The 26,675-nt window shown below is 52.8% G+C and overlaps 1 protein-coding gene across 1 annotated transcript in view; it reads left to right on the top strand.

Moving 5' to 3' along the window:
• ESYT3 (extended synaptotagmin 3) overlaps nucleotides 1-26,675 on the top strand; it is a 51,445-nt gene that overhangs the window by 5,182 nt on the left and 19,588 nt on the right. Inside the window, exons 2-10 of the mRNA XM_032408623.1 lie at nucleotides 13,067-13,108; nucleotides 15,081-15,215; nucleotides 18,460-18,536; nucleotides 20,261-20,327; nucleotides 20,991-21,080; nucleotides 21,621-21,676; nucleotides 23,136-23,256; nucleotides 25,406-25,576; nucleotides 26,245-26,327. Of these exons, the coding sequence (XP_032264514.1) occupies nucleotides 13,067-13,108; nucleotides 15,081-15,215; nucleotides 18,460-18,536; nucleotides 20,261-20,327; nucleotides 20,991-21,080; nucleotides 21,621-21,676; nucleotides 23,136-23,256; nucleotides 25,406-25,576; nucleotides 26,245-26,327 (842 nt within the window). The remainder of the gene's footprint in view (nucleotides 1-13,066; nucleotides 13,109-15,080; nucleotides 15,216-18,459; nucleotides 18,537-20,260; nucleotides 20,328-20,990; nucleotides 21,081-21,620; nucleotides 21,677-23,135; nucleotides 23,257-25,405; nucleotides 25,577-26,244; nucleotides 26,328-26,675) is intronic.

Raw genomic sequence — 26,675 nt, 5'->3', positions numbered from 1 at the left:
GAGCAGTAGTCTGTCAGGGCCCAGGCTCTCCTGATCTGTCCGGTACTGACACTTTTGTTAATTAGAGGAAGTAACTGCAATGACAGCTCTGAGCTGGGCTGGCCACTCCCATTAGCTCAATTCTCAGAGCCCGTGCCGTGGGACCTGGTCTTAAACATCTGCTTGGAGTGAGGGGACTTCTTACTTGTGAGGTCGCTGCAGCCCTGTGAGGTCATGCGTATGGCTTGGAGTCAGGCTTGTCCTCGGGAAGGAAGAGGCACAGCATGTTTTAGTCATGCCCCTTGGGTCTCTGCCCCGCATCTTAGTGATGCTTCATGGACTGATCCTGTCTTGGGCCAGGATTGGGCAAGAAGAGGGACAGAATGTGGGCGTCCGCCCCTCCAGGCCCAGCGCAGGGATCTTAGGCATCCGTGTGTTCACTGCTGTACTCAGTCAGCAAACATCTCTGCAATGTGTCAGGCCCAGTGCTGCGGGCTGGCCGATGATATGAGTGACACATGGTCCCCGCCCGCAAGGAATCCCTGGTCTAGATGGGGAGTCAGACCTGCTAGAACCGCCTTTCCTGATTCAGTGTGATCAGTCCTACGAGGTGGCCGTGCAAGGCTCCGAGAAAGCCTGGGGGAGGGGAGCTAATCCAGGCTGGAAGGGGCCCACGAAGTGACACTTTGGTGTTGCTGGCTGTGGTAGGGGGTAGAGTCTCCAGGGGGACTCCGGGCAGGTTTGGTCACTTGAGCTCATAATCTCCTTCTGGGGCGAGCAGATTTTGGGACAGCAATTTAGGATACCCAAACTCACATGATACAGTGGTTTAACAGAAAAAGTAAGAGCTTTAGAATACAACAGATTTAGCAAGGCAGTTAACCTTCTTGCTTTAGGTACAAGGGGCTGAATTTTTCTGCAACAGAAGTGTCCACAGCAGGGGCGCCTGGGTGGCTCAGTCGTTAAGCGGCTGCCTTCGGCTCAGGTCATGATCCCAGGGTCCTGGGATCGAGCCCCGTGTCGGGCTCCCTGCTCCTCGGGAAGCCTGCTTCTCCCTCTCCCACCCCCCCTGCTTGTGTTCCCTCTCTCGCTGTGCCTCTCTCTGTCAAATAAATAAAATCTTAAAAAAAAAAAAAGTGTCCACAGCAACCTTTTCTCCAAGCCAAGTACCTGAGGGCCTTAGTAATGGGGAGGTCACGTGGTGGATAAGGCTCAGGGCCAAGGCAGGCGACAACCATTGTCCTCCTCTTCCGTCGTGGCCCCCTGTCCCATGGGCAGGAAGTGTGGAGAGCTGGCCACCAGCTTCCATTGGCCTCCTAGCCCGGTCTTGACAGCAGGTTGAGCTGGCACTTCAGTGGGAATGTCCCCAGTCACTCCCGGGGGGGGGGGGGAATGCTGGGGGCTGTATGCTGTCCCCTGAAGGCCACAACCCAGCTACACAGAGGAGCAGGGGACTGGGACCTAGGCTTCCCTGCCCCCTTCCTGACCCTCCCACCCCTCCATTCAGAGTTACTCCTCCTGGGAGACTTCCAGGGGTTTTTAATTGAGGGAAACCTAGAGCTTAAAGCTCCAACATATTCACACGCGCTTGAGGAAAGTGCTTTCTCTCTTCCTCCTCCTTTCCTGCAAATAGTGAAGAGGGAAAATATTCTGCCCCAGTGGGGACTAGTAAAGGGGAAAGCCCTGTTCTCTTTCCCCTGCTTTTCAAGCCAAGGGAATGAGAGTTCACCCCCTCAGGCCACACAGGGAGTCACGGCTGGAGGCGGGGTGGCCGCTTTTGCCCAAGAAGCCCCATGGCAGCGTGCCAGGAGTCCTCCAGACGCTCAGAGTAAAGAGCCAGGGGGCTTCTTAGGGACACGGGATGTTTCAAAACCTTGGAGTCACCCACTCCATTCTTTTACCCTTGTTATGTTTACTTTTTTAAGTCGTTGGTTATAAATTGGTTAAAAATCTGGTTTTTCTGGTTATAAAAGTGAAAGTATTCCCATTGTAGAATATTTGGAAATGGCCTAAAAGGATTAGAACAAGTGTTTACAGTCCCTCCACCCAGAACAGTGTTCTGTGTGTACTTCTTTTGTATGGAAGGTGTATGAAAACAGTTTTTAAAAATACTTGTACCCTTTTTTTCTTTTTCCTATTTTTTTCTATTCTTAACATTATATTACCAACATTCTCCAAAAAACATGTTTAAGGATTATGATATCCTTCATACGTACCCTGTGCTGCTGAACCATTTCTAGCATTGATTATTATTTCCCAGCATGTCCTCCTCATGTGGCTAGCTGAGGCGGGTGGCGTGTCCTAGGTCTGTCTGGATTTTCTCCCTCTGACCTGCCAGCCTGGCTCCCTTGACCTTTCCTTCAAGTCCAAGCCCAGCGCCCTCCCCCACCCCCAGATCCTACTCCTCGGGTCCCCACAGCACCTGGAGCCTGTGTCACCCCACTTCCTTTCTGGACTTGCACCTGCCAATTTTCCTGACTTTTCCTCCCAACTGAACGTTCTTCTAGGGCAAGGGTGTGTTTCCTGCTCACATCTGTGCCCTCAGTTCCTGGCTCGGTGCCCAGTGCATAGTAGGCTCTCAGGAAAAGTCTGTCCCACGGGGGCTTAGTGAGTGCTGCGGGAATCTTAGTCCATGTTTCTCAAGTTCCTTACCATGGATTCCTACATGTTTAACTTATGTCAAAGCTTCGGAACACCTGGGGGCGCCTGGATGGCTCAGTCGGTTAAGCATCTGCCTTCAGCTCCAGGGTCCTGGAATTGAGCCCTGCATCGAGCTCCCTGCTCAGCGGGGAGCCTGCTTCTTCTCCCTCTGCCCCTCTCCCTGCTCATGCTCATGCTCTCTCTTTCTCCCAAATAAATAAAATCTTAAAAAAAAAAAGCTTAGGAACACCTTAAAGATTCTCATTCCCACTTCACTGTGGCCTCATCAGCATCAAGGATTACATTTTTTGGTCTTTTTTTTTTTAAAGATTTTTATTTATTTATTTGACAGAGACACAGCGAGAGAAGGAACACAGGCAGGGCAGTGGGAGAGGGAGAAGCAGGCTTCCCACCGAGCAGGGAGCCCGATGCAGGACCTGATCCCAGGACCCTGAGATCATGACCTGAGCCGAAGGCCACCCAGGTGCCCCCGTTTTTCGGTCTTTTAAGGCATATGTCATTCTATTACACTTTGCAGATAATTGCTGCCCTTTTTTTTTTTAAACAAATGGAAGGTTTGTGGCAACCCTGCATTGAGCAAGTCTATCAGTGCATTTTCCCAATAGCATTTGCTCACTTTATGTCCCTGTGTCACATTTTGGTTATCCTTGCAGTATTTCATACTTTTTCATCATTATTATATTTGGTGATCTGTGATTAGTGAGTATGACTCCCTGAAAGCTCAGGGGATGGTTAGCATTTTTTAGCAATAAAGTATTTTTTAATTAAGGTATGTACATTTTTTAAACATAATACGATTGCACACTTAATAGACTACAGTGTAGTGTAAACATAGCTTTTATATGGGAAACTGAAAAATTCATTTGACTTGTTTTATTGTAATATTCACTTCATCACAATGATCTAGAACCAAACCGGCAGTATCTCCGAGGAATGCCTATACTAGTTTGATAAGCAAAAAATACGTTTTTTAACCTTTGGGCATTAGCAAACCTAACTGTCTGAACTCTCTGGTGACTCACCATTACACTCAGGTCTCCATGAAAAAAACGCCTCTGTGCACGGCTCAGGGCAGCCCCTCTGTGCTCCAGGCCCTTATTCCTCAGCAAAGGGGGACAGGCTCCTGGCACTGGTATTCTTGTCCCCAGTGACTGCCTCTGCAGTTTTACCTGCATGGTGTCCTCCTCCTACTGGGTCCAGTTGACTTAGGCCAGTTTGCAGGCTGGGTGTATTGTTAAAGACCCTATGGATTTTAGAACAGCATTAGACGAATTTCAAGTTGGCAAAATAATGTTTTCCTTTAAAGCAACTTTGGGCCGGGTAATTTTAAGCAGAATGGTGGGCAGATTTAGAAGCAGTTTTTATGGTTAAATGTTTACCTCTCAAGAACGGAGAGAAAATGGGTCAAAGGCTGTGCTTCACCAGGAAAAAGTGCATGAAATGAGGGACCGTTTTCTAGTAGAGGAGGAAGCACCGAATAGGCACTAGGGGGCAGGGGCCTATCTTGAAAGACCGGAGCCACGGGGCCTCCCTGTGTAGGACCTCCCTGGGGGACACCCGGAATGAGGGGGCTCCTCTCTTCTCTGAGCGTGGGAGGGAGTTGGCAGCATCAGTTTGAGTCTGCCGGTGTGTGAGTGTAAGGATATGCACACTGGTGCAGAGAAGAACCATGAGGCTTTTTTCCCAGCAAAGAGGGCGTGCCCTTGTGTGGACGTGTGTCTGTGTAGTTCTGAGGGCGCGAGTCTCAGGTCTTTGGGGTACAAAGAGACAGACCTTCTCTGTACCTCTCTACGTCTGTGTGTGTGTTCAAGGTTGCTCCCATGGGAGGAGCCACCATCTCTGGGACAGGGAGTGAGCCAGGTTGGCCTGGTGGCAGGCAGGCCCTTTAAGTGCGGTCGTCCGATCCCCCTGCCTCCTGAGAGGGTCTGGTGGCCCAAAGCTGCTGCCCGGGCCCCCAGCCCATCTGTGGGCCCTGCCTGGGCTCTGGCGCTGATGGCTGCGGGCTATCACCCTGGCTCCGTTCTCTCGCTGCTATGGGATCATTTTTCCTAAAGGGTTTAAGAAATAAAGCACACGACACCTAGAGATGAAGCACTGATGTGTAGCGCCGTTGTGGTGGCCTCTGTGAGCCTGGAATTCTGACTTAGACTTGAGTTTGCTTTACAGTCTGTCTCTCTTCTCTGAGCTCTCATTACCTCCACTGCTGAAAAACTGCTGTCATTAAACTAGGAGCACACTCTGCCTGGGAGGCTTGGGCCCAAGCACACTAACAGCAGAATAGGTGAGTTAACATTAGGGAGGCCTCAGGGGCTGGCCAGGGCCCCCATCTTTTTAAGCTTCCCTGAGGGCCACTGCAGGGGGAAGGGCAGGCATCCGGGGTCCTGGTGACTTGACCACGGGCCCGGGCAACTTTGAGATTTTCCAGGCCTGCTTTGGGGGAAGTGCCCACCCCTGTCATACATCAGTCAGGGTACCGTTCATGTTCTGGAGGATGAACCGTGCTAGAGCTCTGAATGTGTCTCCGTTGCGAGGAGATTCGCGTTCATCATCTCCTGATTGTAGACCCGGCCAGCGGAGGCATTGCAGCCCCACTTCCCTCAGGCAGGAGAAAGCTGAGGCTGCAGAGGGGGGCTCAGGACCAGACCCTGCTTCTCCCGCCTCCCCGCCCCCCCCCCCCCCAGGAGCGCTTCCTACTCCTGCTGCCTGGCTATAGAAAGCAGCTGGGAGGTGGGAGTGGCTCACATTTTAGGGGCAGCGGCAGCGCCCAAAGCCAGGCAGACTCATAATACGGTGTTTTTCATCTGCTGGCTCTTGCCTCCCCTTGCTCTTGTGGCACAAAAGTTAACTCCCTTTGTAAAAGAATCGAGGTCCATAAGCTGCTGGTAAGAATTGGATGACAAAGCAGTATTCTCTCAGGAGTGACAGCTGGAGACACAGACAGTGACTTTGGAGCCCTAGTCAGGAGCCCCAGAGGGCGGAGGAGTCACCTTCTAACAGGGCCTGAGCCGGTCCTCCCGCCTAGGGAGCCCTGAGCACTCACTCTCCCACACTCTCCACCACCATGATCAGAACGACCTGGGAGCTCGTTTCTGGCCCCCTGCCCAAAGGCTTCAGGTTCCTGAATCAAAATCTCTGAGGGCCCTTACCAAGAACCCACGTTTTAAGGAGCTCTCCAGGTGGTGGTCTTGTAGACAAAAGGTTGAGACCCCCTGCCTGAGAATGGCCCTTTGCATTGCCAGGAGGTGTGGGTGTCTCCCTGCTGGCTGGTCTCGGGGACCCCCAGCCTTGTGAGGTATTGGGACAAAAGTTCAGTGACTTTAGGACTCAGTCTCAGTGGCCCTCCAGTCTTCTTCTGCCTTCCCCTCGTCTACCTACTGAGGAAAGACATGCACAGAGGCTCTGATTGGGTCCCTCTGCCACGCCTCACTGTGGAGCCCCCTCCCCTCGCCCCACATTGGGCAGTTTCACGCAGGCGCCTCACAGGGGCGGGGCGCACCCCTCAGCCAATCAGCAGAGGCTGGGAAAACAACACTCAACTGCGGTTCTTCTCTTTCAGCCGCAGCCACTTTCACTGTGTCCTCCTCTCCTCGTTTTCTCTTCTCCCTTCTCTGTGGTTTCCCAAAGCGCGGAGCCGCAGGCACCTGGAGATCCCGTAGAGAATTTCTGGGACTTTGGGTCAGACAGAGCTGGACACATAGCCCAGGTGGCATTGTTCTTGGCATGTACCTGAGGACAGAGGTGCCAGAGTGCACCTCCAGTGTCTATACAACTGCCAACAACAGTCACCACTTCTGGAGTATTTACCCTGAGCCAGGGAGGGTACCAAGCACCTCACATGCATTGTCTCATTTACTCATCTCAGGGACTCTCTGAAATTGGCAGCATTGTACCCATCTTGTGGATGAGAAAACCGAGGCTGACAGAGGTGAAATTTTAAATGCACGAGGAATACTAAGACACTAAGATACGGACTTCACAGGCTGACACTTCAAGTGCAGGAGGTGGGGAGAAAAATGTTTAAGACTGGGCTCAAATTATATGCAGGTGAAATGTGAGTTCTGGTCACCTGGGTGATCAGGGCAGGTACCAACTTGTCTCTGAGCCTCTCCTTATCTGTAAAATGAGGATGACTGTGGCTTTGCTGTGTACTTTATGGAGTATTAGGAGGATGAAATGAAAGTATCTGCAGAATGTCCTTTGTAAACTATAAAGCATGGTATACCAGTGAAGACTCAGGTCCCTTGAGGGCAATCCTCTGCTAAACTAGACTTTCTGTAAAAGAGGAAAACCTAGTAGTATGTAAGGTTTTCTTAAGAGGAGTAAGAGGGGGGCACCTGGGTGGCTCAGTGGGTTAAGTGTCTGCCTTCGGCTCAGGTCATGATCCCGGAGTCCCAGGATCGAGTCCCGCATCCGGCTCCCTGCCCAGTGGGGAGTCTGCTTCTCTCTCTTCACCCTGCTTGTGCTCTCTCTCTCAAATAAATAAAATATTAAAAAAAAAAAAAAAAAAAAAGAGGAGTGAGAGGGGAAGTGAAGGAGAAGTACAGACTTGGTGGTGAGACAGACCTGGGTCTCTGTCTCAGCTCTGGCACTCCATAGCTGGTGACTGTGAGCAACCTTTCTGAACCTTACTTTCCTCATCTGTACAATGGGGCTGATAAAGGATTAAGGTGAGTTTTAAGTGACATGAGATAACATGAACTGAAAAAGGTTGAAAATAGGGTGGAAAAAGATACAACTGGGCAACCTTGAAACAAAAGTAAGCGAGAATGGCAATTTTCATATTAGACAAAATAGAATGTAACTTGGATATATCCTAAAGACCAGGATGTTATATCATAAAAGAAACAGTAATTAAAAAAGGTAATATAACAATCATGGAGATGTATGTACTGCATAAAATAAACTTGAAATGTAAACCAACAACCCGATGGAACTGCATGGAGAAGTAGATAAATCAACAGCTGGGCTTGGAAATTCTAATACATTCTTCTCTGAAAATGATAAATCAAGAGGAAACAAGGATAAAGAATAGTCAAAGGGCATGATATTTTTTTAAAAGGACATGATTAATAACTTGATCATATATGGAACAGTCACAGAAATTAATCGTGCACGAGGCCACAAAGGAATTATCAGTATATTCCAATGGATTGCTATCCTACACACTATGCAGACCATAAAGAAATGGAGTCAGAAAACAATAAATAGCCTTAGAAATCTCACATGTCTAAATATTTAAAAATATTACTATTAAAAAATCATCGTTTAAAAGGTAGTCATAATGGTAATTATGAAAAGTCCAGGAGCTGAATAGTGATGAAAATACAATGCCAAAAATCATAGGGGAATTTATAAATTTGAATTTCTCATAAACCAAAAACTGAAAATAAATTCTTCAACTCTTAAGAATGTAAAAGGACAACAGATTTAGATCAAAGAAACAAGGAAAGAAATAATGGTGAAAATGAACAAAAATTTTAATGTAAATGTAAAGGGGAAAGAAAATTATTAACAAGTAAAGCTAGTTCTCTGAAAAGATTAGTACAATGGGCAAAACCTTTGTCAAGCTTGATCTATTAATAAATAGAAAAAGATGAAAAAATCTGGGATGAAAAAGGCAGAAATAACTACAGATAAAGCAGATTAAAAGTAATAAAATATTATAAACAAATATATATATCAATACATTTGAAAACCTAGATGAACGATACATTTCTAGAAAAATACAAATGCCCAGATGACCACAATAAGAGATAAGTAGACCTTGAATACACACCATTAACCACTGAAGAGAGAAAAGGTAATTTCCCAATCCAAAAAGCCTGAGGCTACGATGGCTTTTATAGGTAAGAGACCCTAAACTTCACTGATCAGATAATTCCTATTATTTACAGGTTGTTTCAGAGAATAGGAGGATACGGAAAAGCTGTCCCACTAGTGTTCTAATTTATTGTAAAAATCTTTATACCAAAACTAGATATGGATTGTACAAGAACAAAAATTGTAGGTATCACTTTGAATCGTGAGTATATAAAACCTAAATGAGATATCAGGCTAACTAAATGTACTGCTTCAAATGGGGCTTATCCCAAGAACTAGAGATGGTTTTGTTTTATAAAGAAATCAGTTAAGTTGGCCACCTTAATGGACCAAAGGGAAAAATAACACGATTATCTCAGTAGATTTAAAAAAGTGTTGAATATAGTTCAATAAGCCATTTATGATGAAAGCTCTTGGAAATGTAGCTATTGAAGTGAACTTCCTCAATCAGATAGAGGCTGTCCTCTAAAAATCTACAGTGCAAATCGTGCTTCATGGAAAAACTTCCATTTGATGTCAGGAACCAGATAGACCTGCTCGCTGTCATCACCGCTGCCTGGTGCTGCCTGGTGTAGTACCAGAGGGCTGGGCCAGTGAAGACAAACTTAAGAGGAACAAGAAGGATAAGGATAAGGAAAAACTTATTGGAGATTAGAAGTATATATAAATAACCTATGAGAATTAATGAACAGTTAGAACCAACAACAAATTCCAACAGTTACCCATAAAATGAAATACCATTTTTAATAAGTGTAAAACCCACAAAGTAATCTAACAACAACAACAAAAAAAGTATGGGATTTTTATAGAAAAGGTTTATGATTTTAAATGTGAATGCAACCAAATGTGAATTAATAAAGGGAAATATTCTGTTCATGGATGCAAAACTTAATATTGTAAAGCTATCCATTCTCCCACAAATGTATAAACTAAAAGTATAACAATCAAAATCCCAGGAGGATTTTTGGGGGGAAGATGGCCAAGACTCTAAAATTCATATGGAAGCATAAATAACCACTATTAGCCAAATTGGTTTGAAAAATAAAAGCAAACAGAGAGGAATCACCTACCTTGGGTCATGCTGCAAAGCCACAGTGATTAGAACAGTGGGGGTACTGGCAGGAAACAGGCAGTCAGACCATTGAGTTCAATGCCAAGTCCAGAAATACACCAGACATGAGAAGCTGACATATGAGGAAAGTCGCTTCACAAGTCAGGAGGAAGGATGGAAATTTTTTTTTTTTTTTTGTATATGATATTAGAAAATTGCCTTAGTGGGAGTCTGGAGAGAAATGAAAGTATATGCCTATCTTACCCACTATAAACAATTTCAGACAGATTGAAGACCTAAGTGCAAAGCTAAAATATAAAGTCAACAGATAAAAACATGGAATAACTTTGAGATTTTGGAGTAGGGAAAGATTTTTTTTAAAGGCCAATTATAATGGAAAAAATGACAACTCCTTTGTCTCCACCAAACTGAGGGAGCATTGGGGCTGAGTAGTTGTTCCCTAAGTGTCTGTCTCTCTGATGTCATTCCGTGGTCCAGGACTCACTCTGGGGCAGTCACAGAGACGGTGGCCTGGCTCTTGATTTGGCTCACTGGGGAGTCATGACAGGTGCTGAGATTTAGGCAGAGGAGAGCCGGCAGGGTGCTTAAAGCAGAATAGGGTGACTTGATGGTTCTTTATTTTCTTGGCCTGAATTGCTGCTCTCATCAGGGCATTCAGACTTGTTCTCTAGAGGAATCTCTTAGCAAGGAGCCTCAAACACAAGTGTGGCTGGCCAAGAGACCATGAAAACAGTGCGGGCCCTGGACATTCCGCTGCTATCTACACGGTCAGGGTGAGTGTGGGCCACTCTACTGCAAGGGGTGGGCTGGCCATTGATACCTCACAACCAACCCTGATGGAACTCCAGAATCATGCCAGGAGCTTGTTAAAAATAAATTGCAAGGCCCCACCCGGAAACACTCTGATTCAGTAGGTGTGAAAGGCAGCTCAGGAATCTTTGTCTGACTGGCTCCCAAGTGTGGCCAGGGTTGGACCTGCCAGGCTGGATCACTTTTCCAGGGTTCAGGAGATCAGAACTCAGCTCCCAGGGGTGCAGAACCTCCCCTGGGTCCTCCCCTGGAGAGGCGGGGGTAGGAGGTGGAAGGGTATACACATCAGGTGTGCCCCAGGGCAGGATGGGAGCACAGTGGTTGGGATGGAAGGAGGAGAGGAAGGGGTCCAGCCAGCAGGCTTGGGCAGAAGAAGAGCAAAGGTGCCAGGGAAAGGCCAGCTATCACCTACCTTTCTCCTTTGTGAGGGTCCCACTCCCCACACCTTGGCACTGATCCTGTACTGGAATGGTCTCTTAATTGCCTGCTTCCTTTACCAGCCTAGGACCTGTTGGTAGGCAAGAAGCTTGCATTCATTTATGCATTCATTCATTCCACAAATATTTATTAAGATATTCATATGCCAGGGACAGGCACTAATAGGGAACAAGTCTGAGTCAGCCCACTAGAGCTTCCAGTCTAGTAAGGAGGCAGGCAGTAAGACCCAGCAGCTCTAATGAGGTGTATTAAATGTTGTGATGGAGAACCAGCAGACACCTAATAGGGACACCTATCTCTGACTTGAGAGATCAGGAAAGGCTGCCTGGAAGAAGTGAAGTCAAAGATGGTGATGAATGGAGCGATCAAAGAGGAATGGGGATGTCGGTTTCAGCCCCATATGGAGGAGTTGTTACTTTAGTGCTGGGTGGTGTGATAGGGGACAGTGAAAGGGTCTCACCCTCCATTTGCGTGGTACCAGCCTGGGACCTGACCCAGGGCAGCAGCAGGGAATGTATGGTGAATAGGCTGCTTCTCCCCAGCTGAACTGGATGGGCTGGCCCTAGTTCCTGCTCACTTCCCCCAAGATTCCTTTCCCATCATTCCCTTCTGTTCCTAAGGACTGGGCCAGCCCCCCCTTGGGAGCCAGGCAGTGATTTTCCTTTAGCACCTGGAAATATTAGATGCTTCTTCAAGTTAGTATGGATCACCGTCCAGAACTGGGGAAACTGAGGCTGGGAGAAGGGCTTGATGTTCCGGGAGTCCCAGAAGCACTGGGCTTCTCTGACTTCTCAAGGCTGTTAAAAACTGCTCCTAATGGGCGCCTGGGTGTCTCAGTCGGTTAAGCCACTGACTCTTGATTTCAGCTCAGGTCATGATCTCAGGGTCATGAGATGGAGCCCCACATTGGGTTCCACACTCAGCGGGAAGTCTGCCTGGGATTCTCTCTTCCCCCCACCTCCACTTGCCCCTCCCCCCCAATAAATCTTTAAAAAAAAAAAGGAAAACTCCTAAAAGAATTAAATTACTCTATACTCCTGGGCATAGTGTTCTAGGCCAGGGTCTACGTTTGGGCCTTCAGGGCACCCCCAGAGCAAGCCCAAGGCCTGGCGTGCACTAGATGTGTGAACTGCATGGACATGTTTCCTCTCCTGACCTTGGGAGTCCTACACCCACCATGAATCTGATCCTGAGTTGGCCTTGTGCTCTGAGGACTTGGTGACAGAGGTGACCATTGCTACCATTTTACTGATCAGGTTTTGTGTCAGGCACCAGTACAGTCTTCCCTGTTTGTCCCTGAAAACCCTGGGGCTGGGCTGGGGGTCTATGAGAAGCTCAGCAGACACTGGCGGAGACTGAGACTCTGGCAAGGAAGGGGTTAAGAACCCTCAGAATCCGGTCATGCAAAGGGTAGCCAATAGGATTGTCACTTCTCCTGGGGATAACCCCCCCACACACACACCAACCCAGGGCTGGGGGCTGTGACCTGAAGGAAGCTCCCCTATGTGACCCCAGGATCTGGCCTGCTGGGGAGGGGTGCTCCCATTCCCCAGTTGCCTATGAAAACAGCATGATCCCCTTTTCAGCCTTTCAAATTGGCAATCATTACCTTAGGAATCAACACAGTCCTATTCGTTGCTAAGTGGAAAAAGCAGACTACCAAACACCTCAATTCCTGTGAAAACTACATATCCTTGTTTCTGTAAGAGGCTGGAAGGAGATGCATCCACCTGTTAACGGTGGTTGCCACTCAGCATTCTCTGATGAAATGTCTTTCCTTTTGCTCACCCACATTTTCTAATTTTTCTCCAGAGGCCATGATTACTTGTGTCATTAAAAGAATAAGGAGGATGGAAGTGGCAAGGAGCAAAGTCGGGTGGTATGGGTGGTACCCTGAGCGGGCCGGGTGGGGGTTCTGCGCTTCCACCGGGAAGGTGGGGCTTATGTGCATAAGCAAACGACGGGTTCCAGCCCCGCCCTTCGAGCCTGAGGGCGGCCGGGCGCAGTCGGGGGTGGGGGAGCTGTCTGCCCGGAACCGCCCGCGTGTCCCCCTCCGGGCGCACGTTGGTGCAGTCTGGCTGCTTGCCGCCTGCCCCTCCGGACTGCGCGCCCCGGGGCAGGGCTGGCTGAGTCTGCTGGCCGGTGGCCAGCGGGCGCTGAGGGGGCGGGGAGGAAGAGCAGAGGCGCGCGTGGGGTGGGAGCGGGAACCCCAGGCTGCGTGCGGCTGGGTCTCCAGGGGCGGCCAGGTGCTGAGTCTAACTTGCCCTCGGGGCTTCTGTTCCTTAGATCCACTTCCCGGATGTGGAGCGGGTCGAGTGGGCCAACAAGGTAAGGCTGCGGTGGGCCTGGCGGGGCTGGCCTCTTGGGCTCAGTGACCCCACACTGGATGCGGGCGAGGTGGCCACGGACAAAGGCCTGCTGGCAGTAACCTTGCCCGCTCCCCCTTCCTACCCTCAGGGTTCTTCTCGTTACCAATGACTTTCTTTAAAAAACAAACACACACCTTCTTTTAGTGTGAAATTAGTGCACGGCGGTAGCAGACATATTAGAAAATACAGGGAAGGATAGAGAAAAATGCGGCCCTGCAGGAGGCCAAGGTCGGGGCTTCCTAGGGAGAGGAGGGCGGTATCCCACCCCCGCTGCGGCCCTTCACCTGGTCGCCAGCCCACATCTGCCACCTCTCAGAGCGGTTCCCTCATCTGCGCAATGGGACTAATTATGGTCCCTGCCTGGTGAGGTTGTGAGGATTCATGAGGTAATGAAAGCCCCACAGTGCCCGGGGGGTCAGGAACACTGTCACCATCGGAATGACTGCTGTTAGGTCCTGGGGGGAGCTCCCTCGGGCCCTGCTGCCGAGGCCTCAGGGAGGGCCCGGCTCTGTGACTCCTGGTCTGGCCCTTTCTTACAGATGAGGAACAGAGTCTGGCCCCTGCCTGATCAGCCCAAACCTGTCTCCTAGATGTGGAGACTTGAGTATCTTCCCACCCCTTCAAGTATCCTGATTCGGGACTTTTTCTAATACAGACCTTGCCTCTGTTCTGGTTAGAACAGCCTGTAGCGGGAATGACTTAAGTTTAGGTATAAAGAAGGACTTCCTGATGGTTTTTGAGCCAAGGCTGATAGTCTCGTGTTACCAGAAATGTCATTGCCAGTGTGGATCAAAAACCGTTCCCAGCCTGCAGGCAGAAGTTGGAGGAAGTGGACTGCTCCTTTCCAAGGATTTCTGTGGATTAATGCAGGGCCCAGGGCCCCTGGGACAGACCGTGTTCTTCCTGCCTGTGTGTCCACTAGTTCACGGGTGCCCTCGTGTGTTCCATCCTTCTTTCTTGCATTGACACACACAGCCCCACACAAGGTGCTGGGGACGTGTGACCGGTGTGATGAGCCTCCTGCCCTCAGCTCAGGGCATGGATGGGGAGACAGCTGTGTAGACAGACCACACACTGGGGCACCACGTGTGTCCCGAAGAGCTTTGTGCTCAAGACCCCAAAGCAGCGAGTCAGGAAGCTGGGTCCAGCCCTGAGGGGGCCCTTGAGAGAGATGGGGGCAGTAGGGCCCTGAAACCTCGCTGCTTCAGCCTCCTCTGATGATGGGTCTGGGGAGCCAAGGTGCATCGGTAAACTATGACCCACGTCCAGGAGGAGGAGGAGGGCGAAGCCTTTGGCCCAGAAAGAACAGGTCTGCCTCTGCTGCTCCTTTCCTACCCCTCCCTGGCACCCTCCCCACCCCTCCCTGGAGCCCTCCCCCCTTCCCCTCCCTCCACGCCCTCCCCCCCCCTCCCTGGCACCCCCCCCCCGCCCCGCCCCTTGCTTCCCAGACCTGGGCCATGAGTCACTCTGCTGCAGAGATCAGCCAAAGGCGGCCTTTTCTGATTGCTAGAATAAGTTAAATCCACAGGAAACAGTCTAACTTTGTTTTCTGTGATTTCTTTCCCTTAAGCCTCTGGCACCTGCTACTTCTTGATTATACCACAGTGTCGACTCTGATAGCTTTTGTTTTAGCACAGAACCAAAAGTTTCATAATACTAAGTTTAGTGACTATTTCATGGTACTCTGCAAAACAGCACCAAATCTTGGGGTCCCACTGCCTGGGCACGTGTGAGAACCACTGCTGTAGTTATGCGATGTTTGATGGACACATGGATGGATGGGGGGGTGATAGCTGGGCAGGCAGGCCTGTGGGTGCTGCAGCGTAAGGGCCGCGGGCCCCCCACCCCTGGGTCGGGTTGTCCCGGGCAGCCCTGGGTCTTGGGTGGGGGAAACAGACCTGACCCCCAAGAGCCTCCTCTTGTTGCCACAGATCATCTGTCAGACCTGGCCCTACCTGAGCATGATCATGGAAAACAAGTTCCGGGAGAAACTCGAGCCCAAGATCCGGGAGAAGAGCGTCCACCTGAGGACCTTCACCTTCACCAAGCTCTACTTTGGACAAAAGGTGGGTGATGTCTCAGGAGGGGCAGCCTGTCTACCATGCAGTCTTTTCTCTGTCCCAGACCCTGCCTCAGGTCACTCGCCTGACTGAAAATATCCCAAGGGAGGCTCCCTGCGGACGCGGCCCCTACCTGCACTTTTCAGCCTCTCAGCCTCAGTGTAGACCCTGCACCCCCGCGTCCCAGCACCAACATGTCTGCAGGGTCAAAGGAAGCCTGGCTCCGAGAGAACAAAAAGGAAAGGTGGGAAATGAGTCCACTTTTCTTGAGCCAAATTTTGAAAACGTGCCATGCAGTAGAAGCCAGCCAGATATGAAAATGTACAAGTCGTGCTTGGTAAGGCATCAGCGAGGAAGAGCACACCTCCGTGGGGGGGACAGTGCCTCAAAGCAGGGGACAGTTCTCTACCAGTTGATCGGTTCTGTCAGTTAGGGTTACAAGCCTCACTACTTCTCCGAAGCTAATAGGTGACTCAGGCTAGAAGAGGTTTGCGTTTGACACACCCAACATCATGTCCCTATTCTTGACGGCTTCCTACTCTACCCTCTTGCCCCACTTCTGCTGTCCCAAAGGGCCCCATTGATAGGAGTCTTATTTTTGTCATTTGGCTCCGTCAGTAGAGCATGTGACTCTTGATCTAGGGATTGTGAGTTTGAGCCCCACGTTGGGCGTAGGGTTTACTTAAAAAGAACTGCATCCCGTGGGCAGAGGACTGCCTGATGTCCATGCCTTGGTAAACCAGACCCATTGGCATCCGGTCTGCTGGGGGACAGGCAGGTGTCAGAGCGCAGGCCAGCCTGCCCCGCTAGCCGCCTGAGTGGGGAGGGCAGCGGGCCTGCCAGGCCCGTGGAGATTCTGGTCTGTGCCTCTCACACTCAGCCAGGACTCGTCTGTCCCCGCATCTGTGAGTTCCTTTGTTCATTCCCTGCTGCATTCGTGTCGGCTCACGGAGCGTGGCTGTGTGCGGAGGCACCCGAGACAGAAATGGGTGTGACTGTGCCCCTGCCTCTGGGAAGGTCCCTGGCCCGTTACGGAGACACACAGACTGGTGGGCCACCACACGGCCGTGTACTCCGCGGAGCAGGAATGCGCGAGCTCAGGAGCGGAGGGCTGTCGGGGGCTGTGGTCGTCCGGGAAGACTGCCGGGAGGGGCTGACGGCTGAGCCGGCATTCGGAGGACTCGGCAGACTGCTGTGTTTAGAGCAGAGCCCGATGCCTGTGGGATGCGGTGCTGTTGGGAAGCCATCCCTCGCCACAGCAGAAGCAGGCCCAGCGGCGACTCCAGGCTGCGGGAGGTCCCTTACAGTGCCCCACTCGCCTCCCAGGCTTCCACTGGCTTTTCTGGGTCTTTACCATCAAGGCCCTGGAGGCCAGGGTGGAGCCAGGTGCCATGCAGCCTGAAGTGCCTATGATTTGGAGGACCCTCTTAAAAAGAAGGACATGAAATTTAAAATGTAAAATCAGGAGAAAAATGAATATTAAGTAAATATGAGAAAGAATAGGAAAATAAACCACAGCAAATTAAACACTTTAAAAAGCTGACGTATCTTGGCGCCTGGGTGGCTCAGTCGTTAAGCGTCTGCCTTCGGCTCAGGTCATGATCCCAGGGTCCTGGGATCGAGCCCCACATCGGGCTCCATGCTCGGCGGAGAGCCTGCTTCTCCCTCTCCCACTCCCCCTGCTTAAGCAGTGTTCCCTCTCTCGCGTGTCTCTCTCTGTCAAATAAATAAATAAAATCTTTTAAAAAAGAAAAAAGCTGACATATCACACACATCACAAACTCTGGAAAAACCACGTGATGATTTTAATTAACTGCTCAAGATGTCCCTATATACCTTTTTTTTTTTTAAGATTTTATTTATTTGACAGAGAGATCACAAGTAGGCAGAGCGGCAGGCAGAGGGAGAGAATAAGCAGGCTCCTCACTGAGCAGAGCCCTACGCGGGGCTCAATCCCAGGACCCCGGGATCATGACCTGAGCCAAAGGCAGACGCTTAACCAACTGAGCCACCCAGGCTCCCCCCCATAATACCTTTTGCCCTGCATTTTTGGCTCTGTACTCTGATAAGCTTTTTATGTGACAGTGCATTTGTAAATGTCACTTTGTTTTTTTAAGACTTTATTTACTTGAGAGAGAGAGAGCACAGAGGCAGAGGGAGAAGCAGATTCCCCAATGAGCAGGGAGCCCCACGTGGGACTCGATCCCAGGACCCTGGGATCATGACCTGAGCCAAAGGCAAACGCTTAACTTAGCCATCCCAGTGCCCTGTAAATGTCACTTTCTAAAGAGAGAATAGAAAGATAATGGAATCTCCTCTAGTATGGCTGATTAATTTTTTTTCTCCAACATTTCATTGTGAAAAATCTCAAACATACAGAAAATGTGAGAGTATTAGACAGTGGACCCTCTGGATTGTATAACTGCTAACCTTTTGTTATATTTGCTTTAGCACATATCCACACATCTGCTTTTCCTCCTCACTTTTTTTAATGCATTTTAAACTAGATTGCAGACATTAGTAAACTTCACCCCTAATTACTTCATCATGCATATAACTCAAATTCAAATGATACTTTTTTTATTCTTAATAATCAGAGCCCACTCCAATGCCCACTAGCCTCCTGACAGGAGGCAAAAAAAGGAGTGGGGTGGGGGAGATTACTTAGGAGCTCAGCCCTTGGCCCCAGAGGCTGGGGGACCATGGCCCTGGTGTGGGACACTTTAATTTCTAGGGTCAGATCCCTGCCTTTTTCTCTTGCCCTTGGGGGGCCAACTCCTACTCATATGCCAGAACTATTTAAATGCCGCCTCCTCCAAAAGCATTCACTACCCTCGGTCTACCCAAGGAAGGCACTCCTGAAGTCCCCTGATCCCCATGTGACAGCAGGGGCTGCACCTCATCATACCGTACCCCACCATTGTCTCCTCTGCTGGGCTTCCAACCCATGAGGGCAGGCTCAGCCTGTCGTGCTCCTTACCTTCTTCCCAGTCTAATGCCTGGCATAGAGCAGGTGCTCTGTGAATATCTGTGGTAGGAGAGAGAGAGAAGGAAGGATGCATATCCTAGGGAGGGGAGGTATCATAGGTCCAAGGACAGACGGGCCACAGTGTGAATTTCTCTGTTTGTGCCCCATCCCAGGAGTGTAGTGGTCACGTTGTTATGGACAAAGCCAGTGCTGGGCAGGGGGCCAGCAGCCATCCCTTGCTGCGAGATCCCCGCTGACCTAGCCCTCTGGCCTCTCTTCCAGTGCCCCCGGGTCAACGGGGTCAAGGCGCACACTAACCAGCGCAACCGAAGACGGGTGGTCCTGGACCTGCAGATATGGTGAGCCCTCTTGCCTGTGTGGGCCAGGTGCAGGGGACAGGGGAACACCGTGTGAGACCAGCCAGTTTGAAGGTGGAGTAGCGTAGTTACATTCTAATTTGGGGTCGGAAAGCACCTCACAGCACAACCCCCCCCACCCCCCCACCCCCACCCACCACCCTGGGCTGGAGCACAAGGTCCCTGCTTGGGACGGGAAGAGTATCAGGAGAATGGATAGTCCCAGGGAAGCCGCTTCTGTTTGACCCCTCAGCCCAGGCCTCGCTTCTCCCATAAGACTAGGCACCAGGCAGGCTCTGGGTCCCAAGGCCCAGGCCGCAGGGCTTTCTTGGGCTAGTCACCTGGAGGCTCAGGGCAGTCACCTGGAGGCTCAGACCAGCTGCCTTAAAGAGGATGTAGAAAGAGGGAGCAAGTACGACAAGAAGATGTGGGGCCTTGTGGTAAGGCCCAGGGAGCTCTGAGCACAGGCTGTGAGAGATCTGTGGGAGAACTGGACTCTGGAGCCTAAGGAAAACAAGGATGCAAAGACACATGAGTGACTAGTTCGGTGGGTTGGGCAAAGGTACCTCTTTTGAAAGATATTTGTAGCAGGCTTGAGTCTGAGAGAAGGGACATTCAGTCCAGGAAGTCTTCCTGGAGGTGGTGACGTTTTAATTGTGCTTTAAAGGACCAAGGATTAGGGGTGCGTGGGTGGCTCAGTCAGTTGAACATCCGGCTCTGTTTCGGCTCAGGTTATGATCTCACGGGTGTTGGGGTCCAGCTCTGCGCTCAGTGGGGACTCTGCTTGAAGATTCTCTCCCTCTGCCCTTCCCCGCACTTGTGCTCTCTCTCTAAAATAAATCAATCTTAAAAAAAAAGTAAAGGACCAAGGATCAACTGTGAAAGTTCCAGAACGTTGCAGTGTCTCATTTCCTGTCCTTAGCCCAGAGGCTGGCACTGAGAGCATATTGGGTAGATCGGAGCCCACTCTGGGAACACCCATCCCCATCTGGGGGACGTGTTGGGATGATGATGGCTATTGGGCACTCCTGGCTCCAAGGCTGTGCCACCAGATCCGCCAGGGTCACCTGGCACCCACTTAGCTTCTCAGCCAGCTCAGGCAGCCCCTGGGATCCCTAGGTTGCCCCCCTTCCGGAGGGTACCCAGCATTTCTGTGACGTCCAGCCCCTCCACCTGTCCTGCAGGTATTTGAAGGCTGCCCCCTCTCTCCCCTTCGTCTTCTCCTTCAGTCCTTTGATGGGGTCTTAGGATCTTTACCCTCAAAGGCACCCATTCTGGGCTCCCTGTGCCCATCGCTTGGTAAGAGCCGCCAGCTAGACTCAGGTTCCTGTGTCCCTGGGAAAGAGACCTAAGCAGAGACAGGGTCGGCACAGAGCAGCGGCAGAGGGATGGGCGGTATGTTCATCAAGAGCCCCTCCTTGACATCTGTGGGGTGTCGTGGGGCAAAGTGGTGCCCAGAGTCACTGGCCTTGTGGGCAGAGGATGTGCATGGGGCACCTGGGTACAGGGACCTGGGGGCTGCCTCCCAGGGCTGGGCCTAGGTCAGTGTTGCTGCAGAGCTGAGAGAGGCTGAGGCTTTGGGGAGGCCACAGCCAGGTGATGCAGGGCTCAGGCGTGGTGGCTGGCTGCCTGAGCCTGGGCTGTGTGGCCCTGGGCAAGTTTCCTGGTCTCTCTGAGCGGTGGACCTCCCCTTCCTCCCGGCCTTCCTTCTCCCTCCCCACTTTCAGCTACATTGGGGACTGTGAGATCAGTGTGGAGCTGCAGAGGATCCAGGCTGGTGTGAGCGGGATTCAGGTGCGTGGAACCTGGCGGCATTGCCCCCCCCACCCTTCCTGCCCCTGGGGTGGGAGGCTGGGCAGGGGGAAACCGGCTCTCACGGAGCAGGCTGCAGAAAAGGTGAGGACATCACAAACAGGCTGATAATGATCAAGGGGCTCCAGGCCTGAGGTCACAGGCCCAGAAAGGAGTGACTGGGCTTTACCAACCTTCTGCTTGGCCCCGGGGCCCCACACCTGCCTCTCTTTGTTCAAGTGCCCCCAGGGAGACATGAGCTGCCCAGGGAAGGGCAAGGTTCTGCTTATGGAGTAATGCAGAAGCCGTGCATAGGAACGGGGTGGATCAAGGAGGGGGAGAGAGCCGTGGCAGAGGAGGAGTGCCGGCGCTGGGGCCCTGCTGGCTGGGCTGGCCGGAGATGGGGGCGAGGCTGCAGGCCCCTCAGGCCCAGCGCACCAGTGGACAGCAGTGGTGGCTAGCCCATGGCCCCTGGTAGCCAGCAGAGGGGTGGCAGCCCTGTGCAGGTTTCTGTCCCCCGCGTGTGGTTCCTGTTGCCACAGCAGGTGGCCCTGACATTTGGGGGCAGCATGGGCACGAGCGAGACAGCAGTGGCCTTGGCCGAGTGCGGCAGGTGCGGGGAGGAGGGAGGCAGAGGTGCAGTTTGCGCCCTCCGTTCCCATCCAGTTGCAGGGCACGCTGCGGGTCATCCTGGAGCCCCTCCTGGTGGACAAGCCCTTCGTGGGAGCCGTGACCGTGTTCTTCCTTCAAAAGCCGGTAGGTCCCGAGGAGGGACGCGGGCCCTGTTTCCCTGTGAGTAAGCACTCGCCTGCTGGGCCCCAGGTGCTAGTGTGAGTCCGAGAACGGAGCGGCCGAAACCAGCCTAGACCCGGGCACTCCACACTCCTCGTGTCCCGCCGTCTGAGGCAGCCTGAGGTGCTCGACTCTGCGCTCCCCGAGAGCAGGAAGCAGCTCGCAAGAGCGGCTTGCCCGGGTCACACAGAGGGTCCAGGAGTGTGTGAGGTGGACAGGAGTGTGTCTCTCAGACCTCTCGGTCCAGGCCGGCCTGTGGCCCTGTGCACTGCTCCACTCCTGGGAGGTCCTGGCAGGGAGCGGCAGGCCTGGCAGCCCCGGACGTCCCAAGCCGAGGCCTGCGTAGGGCTGAGAGGTGCCCTCACTGGCCTGACACCCCTGTGGAGGTGCCCCCCGCAGCCGGCTGCGTTCTCCATGCTGGTGGGTGCCAGGGGCTTGGCAGAGGGACCTCAGCCTTGGGCTTCTGGCTGCTTCCAGTCTAACAGCCTCCCTCTGCCCCTGCAGCATCTGCAGATCAACTGGACGGGCCTGACCAACCTGTTGGATGTGCCAGGAATCAAGTGAGTGCGCCGCGGGAGCTGCCGGGCAGACCCCGGAGTGGGGCCCTCTGTGCTGGGCAGCCCGTGACTGGCGCGGCACGGCGGCTGTGCCCTCCTGCCCGGGGCCCCACGGGAGGAGTGGCGCTTGCACCAAGCTGTCCCTGCTCCGGCGGGAAGAGGGGTGGTGTGTCTGGAGAGGGAGCGGAAGGCTAGCAGTGTTGCTTGGCCTCTGTGGGCAGGCGCTGCACCCAGAACACGCACACACCCCCAAATGCCTGGGCACACACTGGCCAGATGAGCTGTCCTGGGCGGGGGAGGCCGTGGGGGCTACTGAGAGCACAGGCTCTGGAACCACACCCGGCCAGACCAGGGTCCTGGCTCGGTCGCTCAGCGCTGTGTGATTTCAGACAATTTACTTTACCCCTCTGGGCTCTCCCTCCATGAAAGGGGAGCCTGCTCCTTCTGTGTTGTGGTCCTGGGAGGACACTTAGGTGTGTGCGGTGGCACAGTGGGGTGGGCACACACGATGGCCTCCCTTCAGCTGCACCCCATCCCCTCCCCGACCCAAGTGTGTGGTGAGATGCCCACAAGCCCCCCCCCACCCCAGCCATGGTCGCAGGGGGCCGCTCTCCCAGCAGAGGCCAGTGAAGAGGAGCTGGTCCGGGAGATTCCACATTCCTGGGACTGGCTGCGGGGGCTCCTGCCCCCCGAGAGGAGCAGAGGAGGGCTCCGACCCCATGTGGACACATGTCCCCACGAGGGCAAGCTGGGGCTTACCGGGCTCAGGCACCTCCCCTGCCTGCAGGAAGGACCACCGGCCCCTCACGGGGGGTGTTCCCACTGATCCTGGCCCCCTGGAGTCAGAGAATCCAGTTGTACAGTGTGTCGTTTGGCAGATGTTTACTGAGTACTGCTGCCTGCTAGCCGTGCTCTCGGCACTATCCCTGCCCCTCTCCTGGGGAGATGGGGTCCGGCGGTAGAGAATTTTGATGGGATGTCCGGGAGTAGAAGGGCCACGGGAAGAAACCCTTAGCTACACTTACTGTGCACCAGGCGCTGCTCTCTGCACTTTGTGTGTTTTAACTCTCCTTGTAACAACCCTAGGAGGTAGTATTAATATCCTCAGTCTAGAGATGAGGAAACAGGTCCAGAGAAGTTAGCAACTTACCCAAGGTCACACAGCTCATGGGTCATGGAGCCAAGATTGGCACACAGGCTCCAGGTCACCCCTCTTAGCTGCCCCACTGTGATGCCTCAGAGAACAAAAATGGGGAAGAGGGTGGCCGGGGGCTGTCGAAATGTATGCCCCACATCCCCCCAGGCCAGGCAGGCTGGAGTCAGGGCTGTTCTCTCCCCGGCAGGGCCCACCCCGCCCACCAAGCTCTGCTCCTGGCTCCGGTTCTGGGGCTGGCTGGAGGGGCAGGTGACCTGGGGAAGGTTGTGCCGCCCCTCTACAGCTGGCCGTGCCCACTGTCCCCAGTGAGGTGTCAGACAGCCTGCTGGAGGACCTCATTGCCACCCACCTGGTGCTGCCCAACCGTGTGACTGTGCCTGTGAAGAGGGGGCTGGATGTGACCACCCTGCTCTTCCCTCTGCCCTGCGTGAGTACCCACACTGGCCACGGAGCACTGGGCCCGGGACCGAGGGACACATAGGCTGGCGGAGGGAAGGCATTCTCACATGATGATTGTCTCTGTCCGGTGGGAGCGTGGCATCCTCATTTTACTGGGTGAAGACTGAGGCTTGGGAAGGTTGACTGGCTTGCCCAAAGCCACCCATCTAAGGAGGGGCAGAGCCCAGGTGGCATTCCTTCCTGGATCCTGGCCCCCCTCTGCCGCCTGGGTTGGGGACTTTGGGTAGTCACCCCTGCCCCGAGGAAACTCCAGGAGACTCCTGTCTTTCCTTCAGGGACATGAAGCTCCCCGGACTCCATCATTTCGGGGTGGAAAGGATCCCTGGGGTAAATTGGGAAGAATATTCAGTCAGCCTGGGACATGGGGCTCTCTTGTGTGCTCAGCCCCACTGCACCCTCTATCCTGGGCCCCGCTTGGGAGGCCTCTGAGCACAGACACACGGCCTCCCTACAGAAGGTGCCCTTCGGGACGGGCAGTCAGGGCTCAGGAGAGGGGTACGTGCCCATTTCACCGTCAGCGCCAGGTATGAGGCATCGGCCTGCTCCAGCCGCACCCGGGGGAGGCCCGGGCTGGCCAGGGAGGCAGCGCACGCGTCCTCACAGCCTTCCCACGGTGACGCGTGGGCTTTATCCCACACTGTGTGTGGCAGTCTCAGAATAACAGCTCAGTACCATCACCTGCATCGCCATTACTGAAAGCAGTCTGTCCTTGGGATATATCCCCAAGGCGTACTGGCAAGTGGCTCCGATTTAAACCCACTTGGAATAGTTCTGTGTGTTTGTGACGACTGGCCATGAATATTTAGATTGATTTGTTTCATTCCATTTTCTATTTTTAGGGCTTAATTTTGACCGTAACTTCCTTTTACCATCATGCAAAATATTTGCAAGCTTCCAAAATCCAATATAAAAAAAACAAATTCTGTTTTAAGGAGCCTGGCTTCTGTCCCTTGTTCTCTCCACCTAACCTCCACCCTCCTCCTATAAGTAATGGTTTATCCTTCCACTGTTCCTTATTGATTTTCTAATATGAGCAGATGCACGTACAGTTGTGTGCGTATCTAATTATGGTCACGTTCCCCTTCTTCGATGGATGGCAGTGAACTACAGTTTTCTCCACCTTGCTTTTATCACTCCCTACGTCCTGGGCGCCCCTCAGTGACAGCGTAGACAGAGCCCTTCCTCCTCCAGCCGTACCGTGCCCCGTGGGGTGAGTGGCTGTGTGTTACTGAGCTAGTTCTGAGCGCCGGTGAGTGTGTCGGTCTTCCACAGTTACCGACAGTGCTGTCACGAACAGCCTCGTACATGTCTTTTTATATTTTTACCAGTATCCTCTTAGAGCTAGAAGTGGGATTGCTGGGTCAAAGGGTAAATGAATGTGTATCTACTGATGTTTTTTTTTTCACTTTAATTCCAGTATGGTTAACATCCAGTGTTAGATTAGTTGCAGGTATATAGTGAAGTGATCCAGCAATTCAGCAATTCCTCAGCCGCTTATCGTGATAAGTGTACATGTATCTACTGGTATTTTAAAAAACAGTTCCAGGCAGGAGCCCTTACTGGCCCCATGAAGTGGGTTTCCTAATTCTTGTGCTCTTTTCTGCCTTAGAACAAAGCTTGGGGGGGAGGGGAGTCAGTGCGGGGCCTTTATGAGCACAGGGACCCACTGCCCACAGCAGGCAGTGCCCATAGGGGTGTGTACCCCTGGGTGTCAGAAAGAAATGACTGGAACTTGCTCTACATGCAGGTTAGAGAGAGGGTGGGGAGCACAGGAGAAAACCTCCTCGGATGGTGGTTGTTGGCACTGGAGGAAATGGCTCCACAGCAGTTGAACAAGCCAGTCCCATGCCAGGTTGGAGGCCAGCAAGGTCGGGAGGGCCCGCAAGGTGGGCAGGGTGTCGTGATGCAGCGGACAGAGCCCTGGGCCCTGACGTCACTTGCTGTATGGCTTTGGCGGGGACACTGCCGTAGCTGGCTTCTGACTGCCATCTAGACATGGAGAAAGCGGGGCGGGCCTGGGGTGATGTCTGATCGGCCCTCGGCCCCAACGCTGCGGGCCTGGAGGGCTGCCACAGCCCAGGAAGCGGCTGTGAGCCCTGGGCTGGGGCATTTTCCAGGGAGTGCTCAGAGTCCACTTGCTGGAGGCGGAGCAGCTGGCTCAGAAGGACAGCTTCCTAGGGGTCCGAGGCAAGTCAGACCCCTACGCCAAGGTGAGCATTGGCCTACAGCATTTCCGGAGTAGGACCATCTACAAGAACCTGAACCCCACCTGGAATGAGGTATTTGAGGTGAGGGTCTCCTGGCTTCTTCTGATGCCCTCCAGGCTCCATGCTGGGTCATGCTGGGTCCAAACAAGGGAGGGCCTCACATACCCATGGGGCAACACTGGGCCCAAGGCGTGGGCCTAGTTCCCACATCCACCAGGCTTTCAGAGCGGGGCTAATGTGGCCCTGCTGGAGGGACAGCTCATAGGTGCATTCCCACCTCCCTTCCCCACCAGTCAGCTTTGTTGGAATTTTTCAAACCAGAGTATGGTTTGTCTGTAGTTTGGCAGACTCGGAACCTCAGAGTCGGTTCTGCCCAAATCCTCTCAATCTCCCCTGCCAGAGCCTGACGCCAGGAGCTTAAAGTTCTCCCTTAAATTCACCCACAATCGCTACTACTTGAAGAGGAGTACCCACAGCCTGTTTAGTGCTCCAGAAGCTGCGAGCCCCGTGCAGAACACCCAGCAGCCACCGTCCCTTGAGCACCCACCCTAATCCTCCCCGTCCTGCCAGAGGGCATCACTCCCTTCTTAGAGGTGGGGTTCTCCAAAGGCACCGGAAGGCAGGAACCTGCCCAGGGCTCTGAACTGGCAGGTGGCAGAGCTGGAATTTGGCTCCCCTTGGGTCATGCTCGAGCCCTGCTCCATCAGCCATTGTGGCCTGCAGACCAAGTCACCTGTCTCTCCTTCCAGTTGATAGTGTATGAAGTCCCTGGGCAAGACCTGGAGGTGGACCTGTATGACGAGGATCCCAACAGGGACGACTTCCTGGGCAGGTGAGGAGGAGGGCTGAGCTGGGCCCCGAGGGCGTTGGGACACAGCAGCCCTGCTTCCACCACTCAGTGACCTGCACCCCTGGGCTTGGTTACTGTGACACGGTGACTGTGTTAGGCAACTGGCTCCGTTGTTCTACGTTCCTGCCGCTAACCTCCTTCCTAGAAGTCTCCTGAGTGCCCAGCCCTGAGCTGGACTTTGGGGATACCGAGGACCCCAACGTTTGTGTACCGTGGCTCTGCTTCCTGCACTCCTGATGATGATGCACCCAGAATCCCCATTTGGAGCAGTCGTAGGGGCAAGCTGGCACAGATGGGCAGGTCCCCAGTGCCAAGGAGCCCTGGCCACTT

This window comes from Phoca vitulina, unplaced genomic scaffold (assembly GCF_004348235.1).
Source record: "Phoca vitulina isolate PV1807 unplaced genomic scaffold, GSC_HSeal_1.0 scaffold10, whole genome shotgun sequence".
Taxonomy (NCBI): Eukaryota; Metazoa; Chordata; class Mammalia; order Carnivora; family Phocidae; genus Phoca; species Phoca vitulina.
Note: the sequence above shows the minus strand (reverse complement) of the source record. Positions and strands in the feature narration are given on the sequence as shown.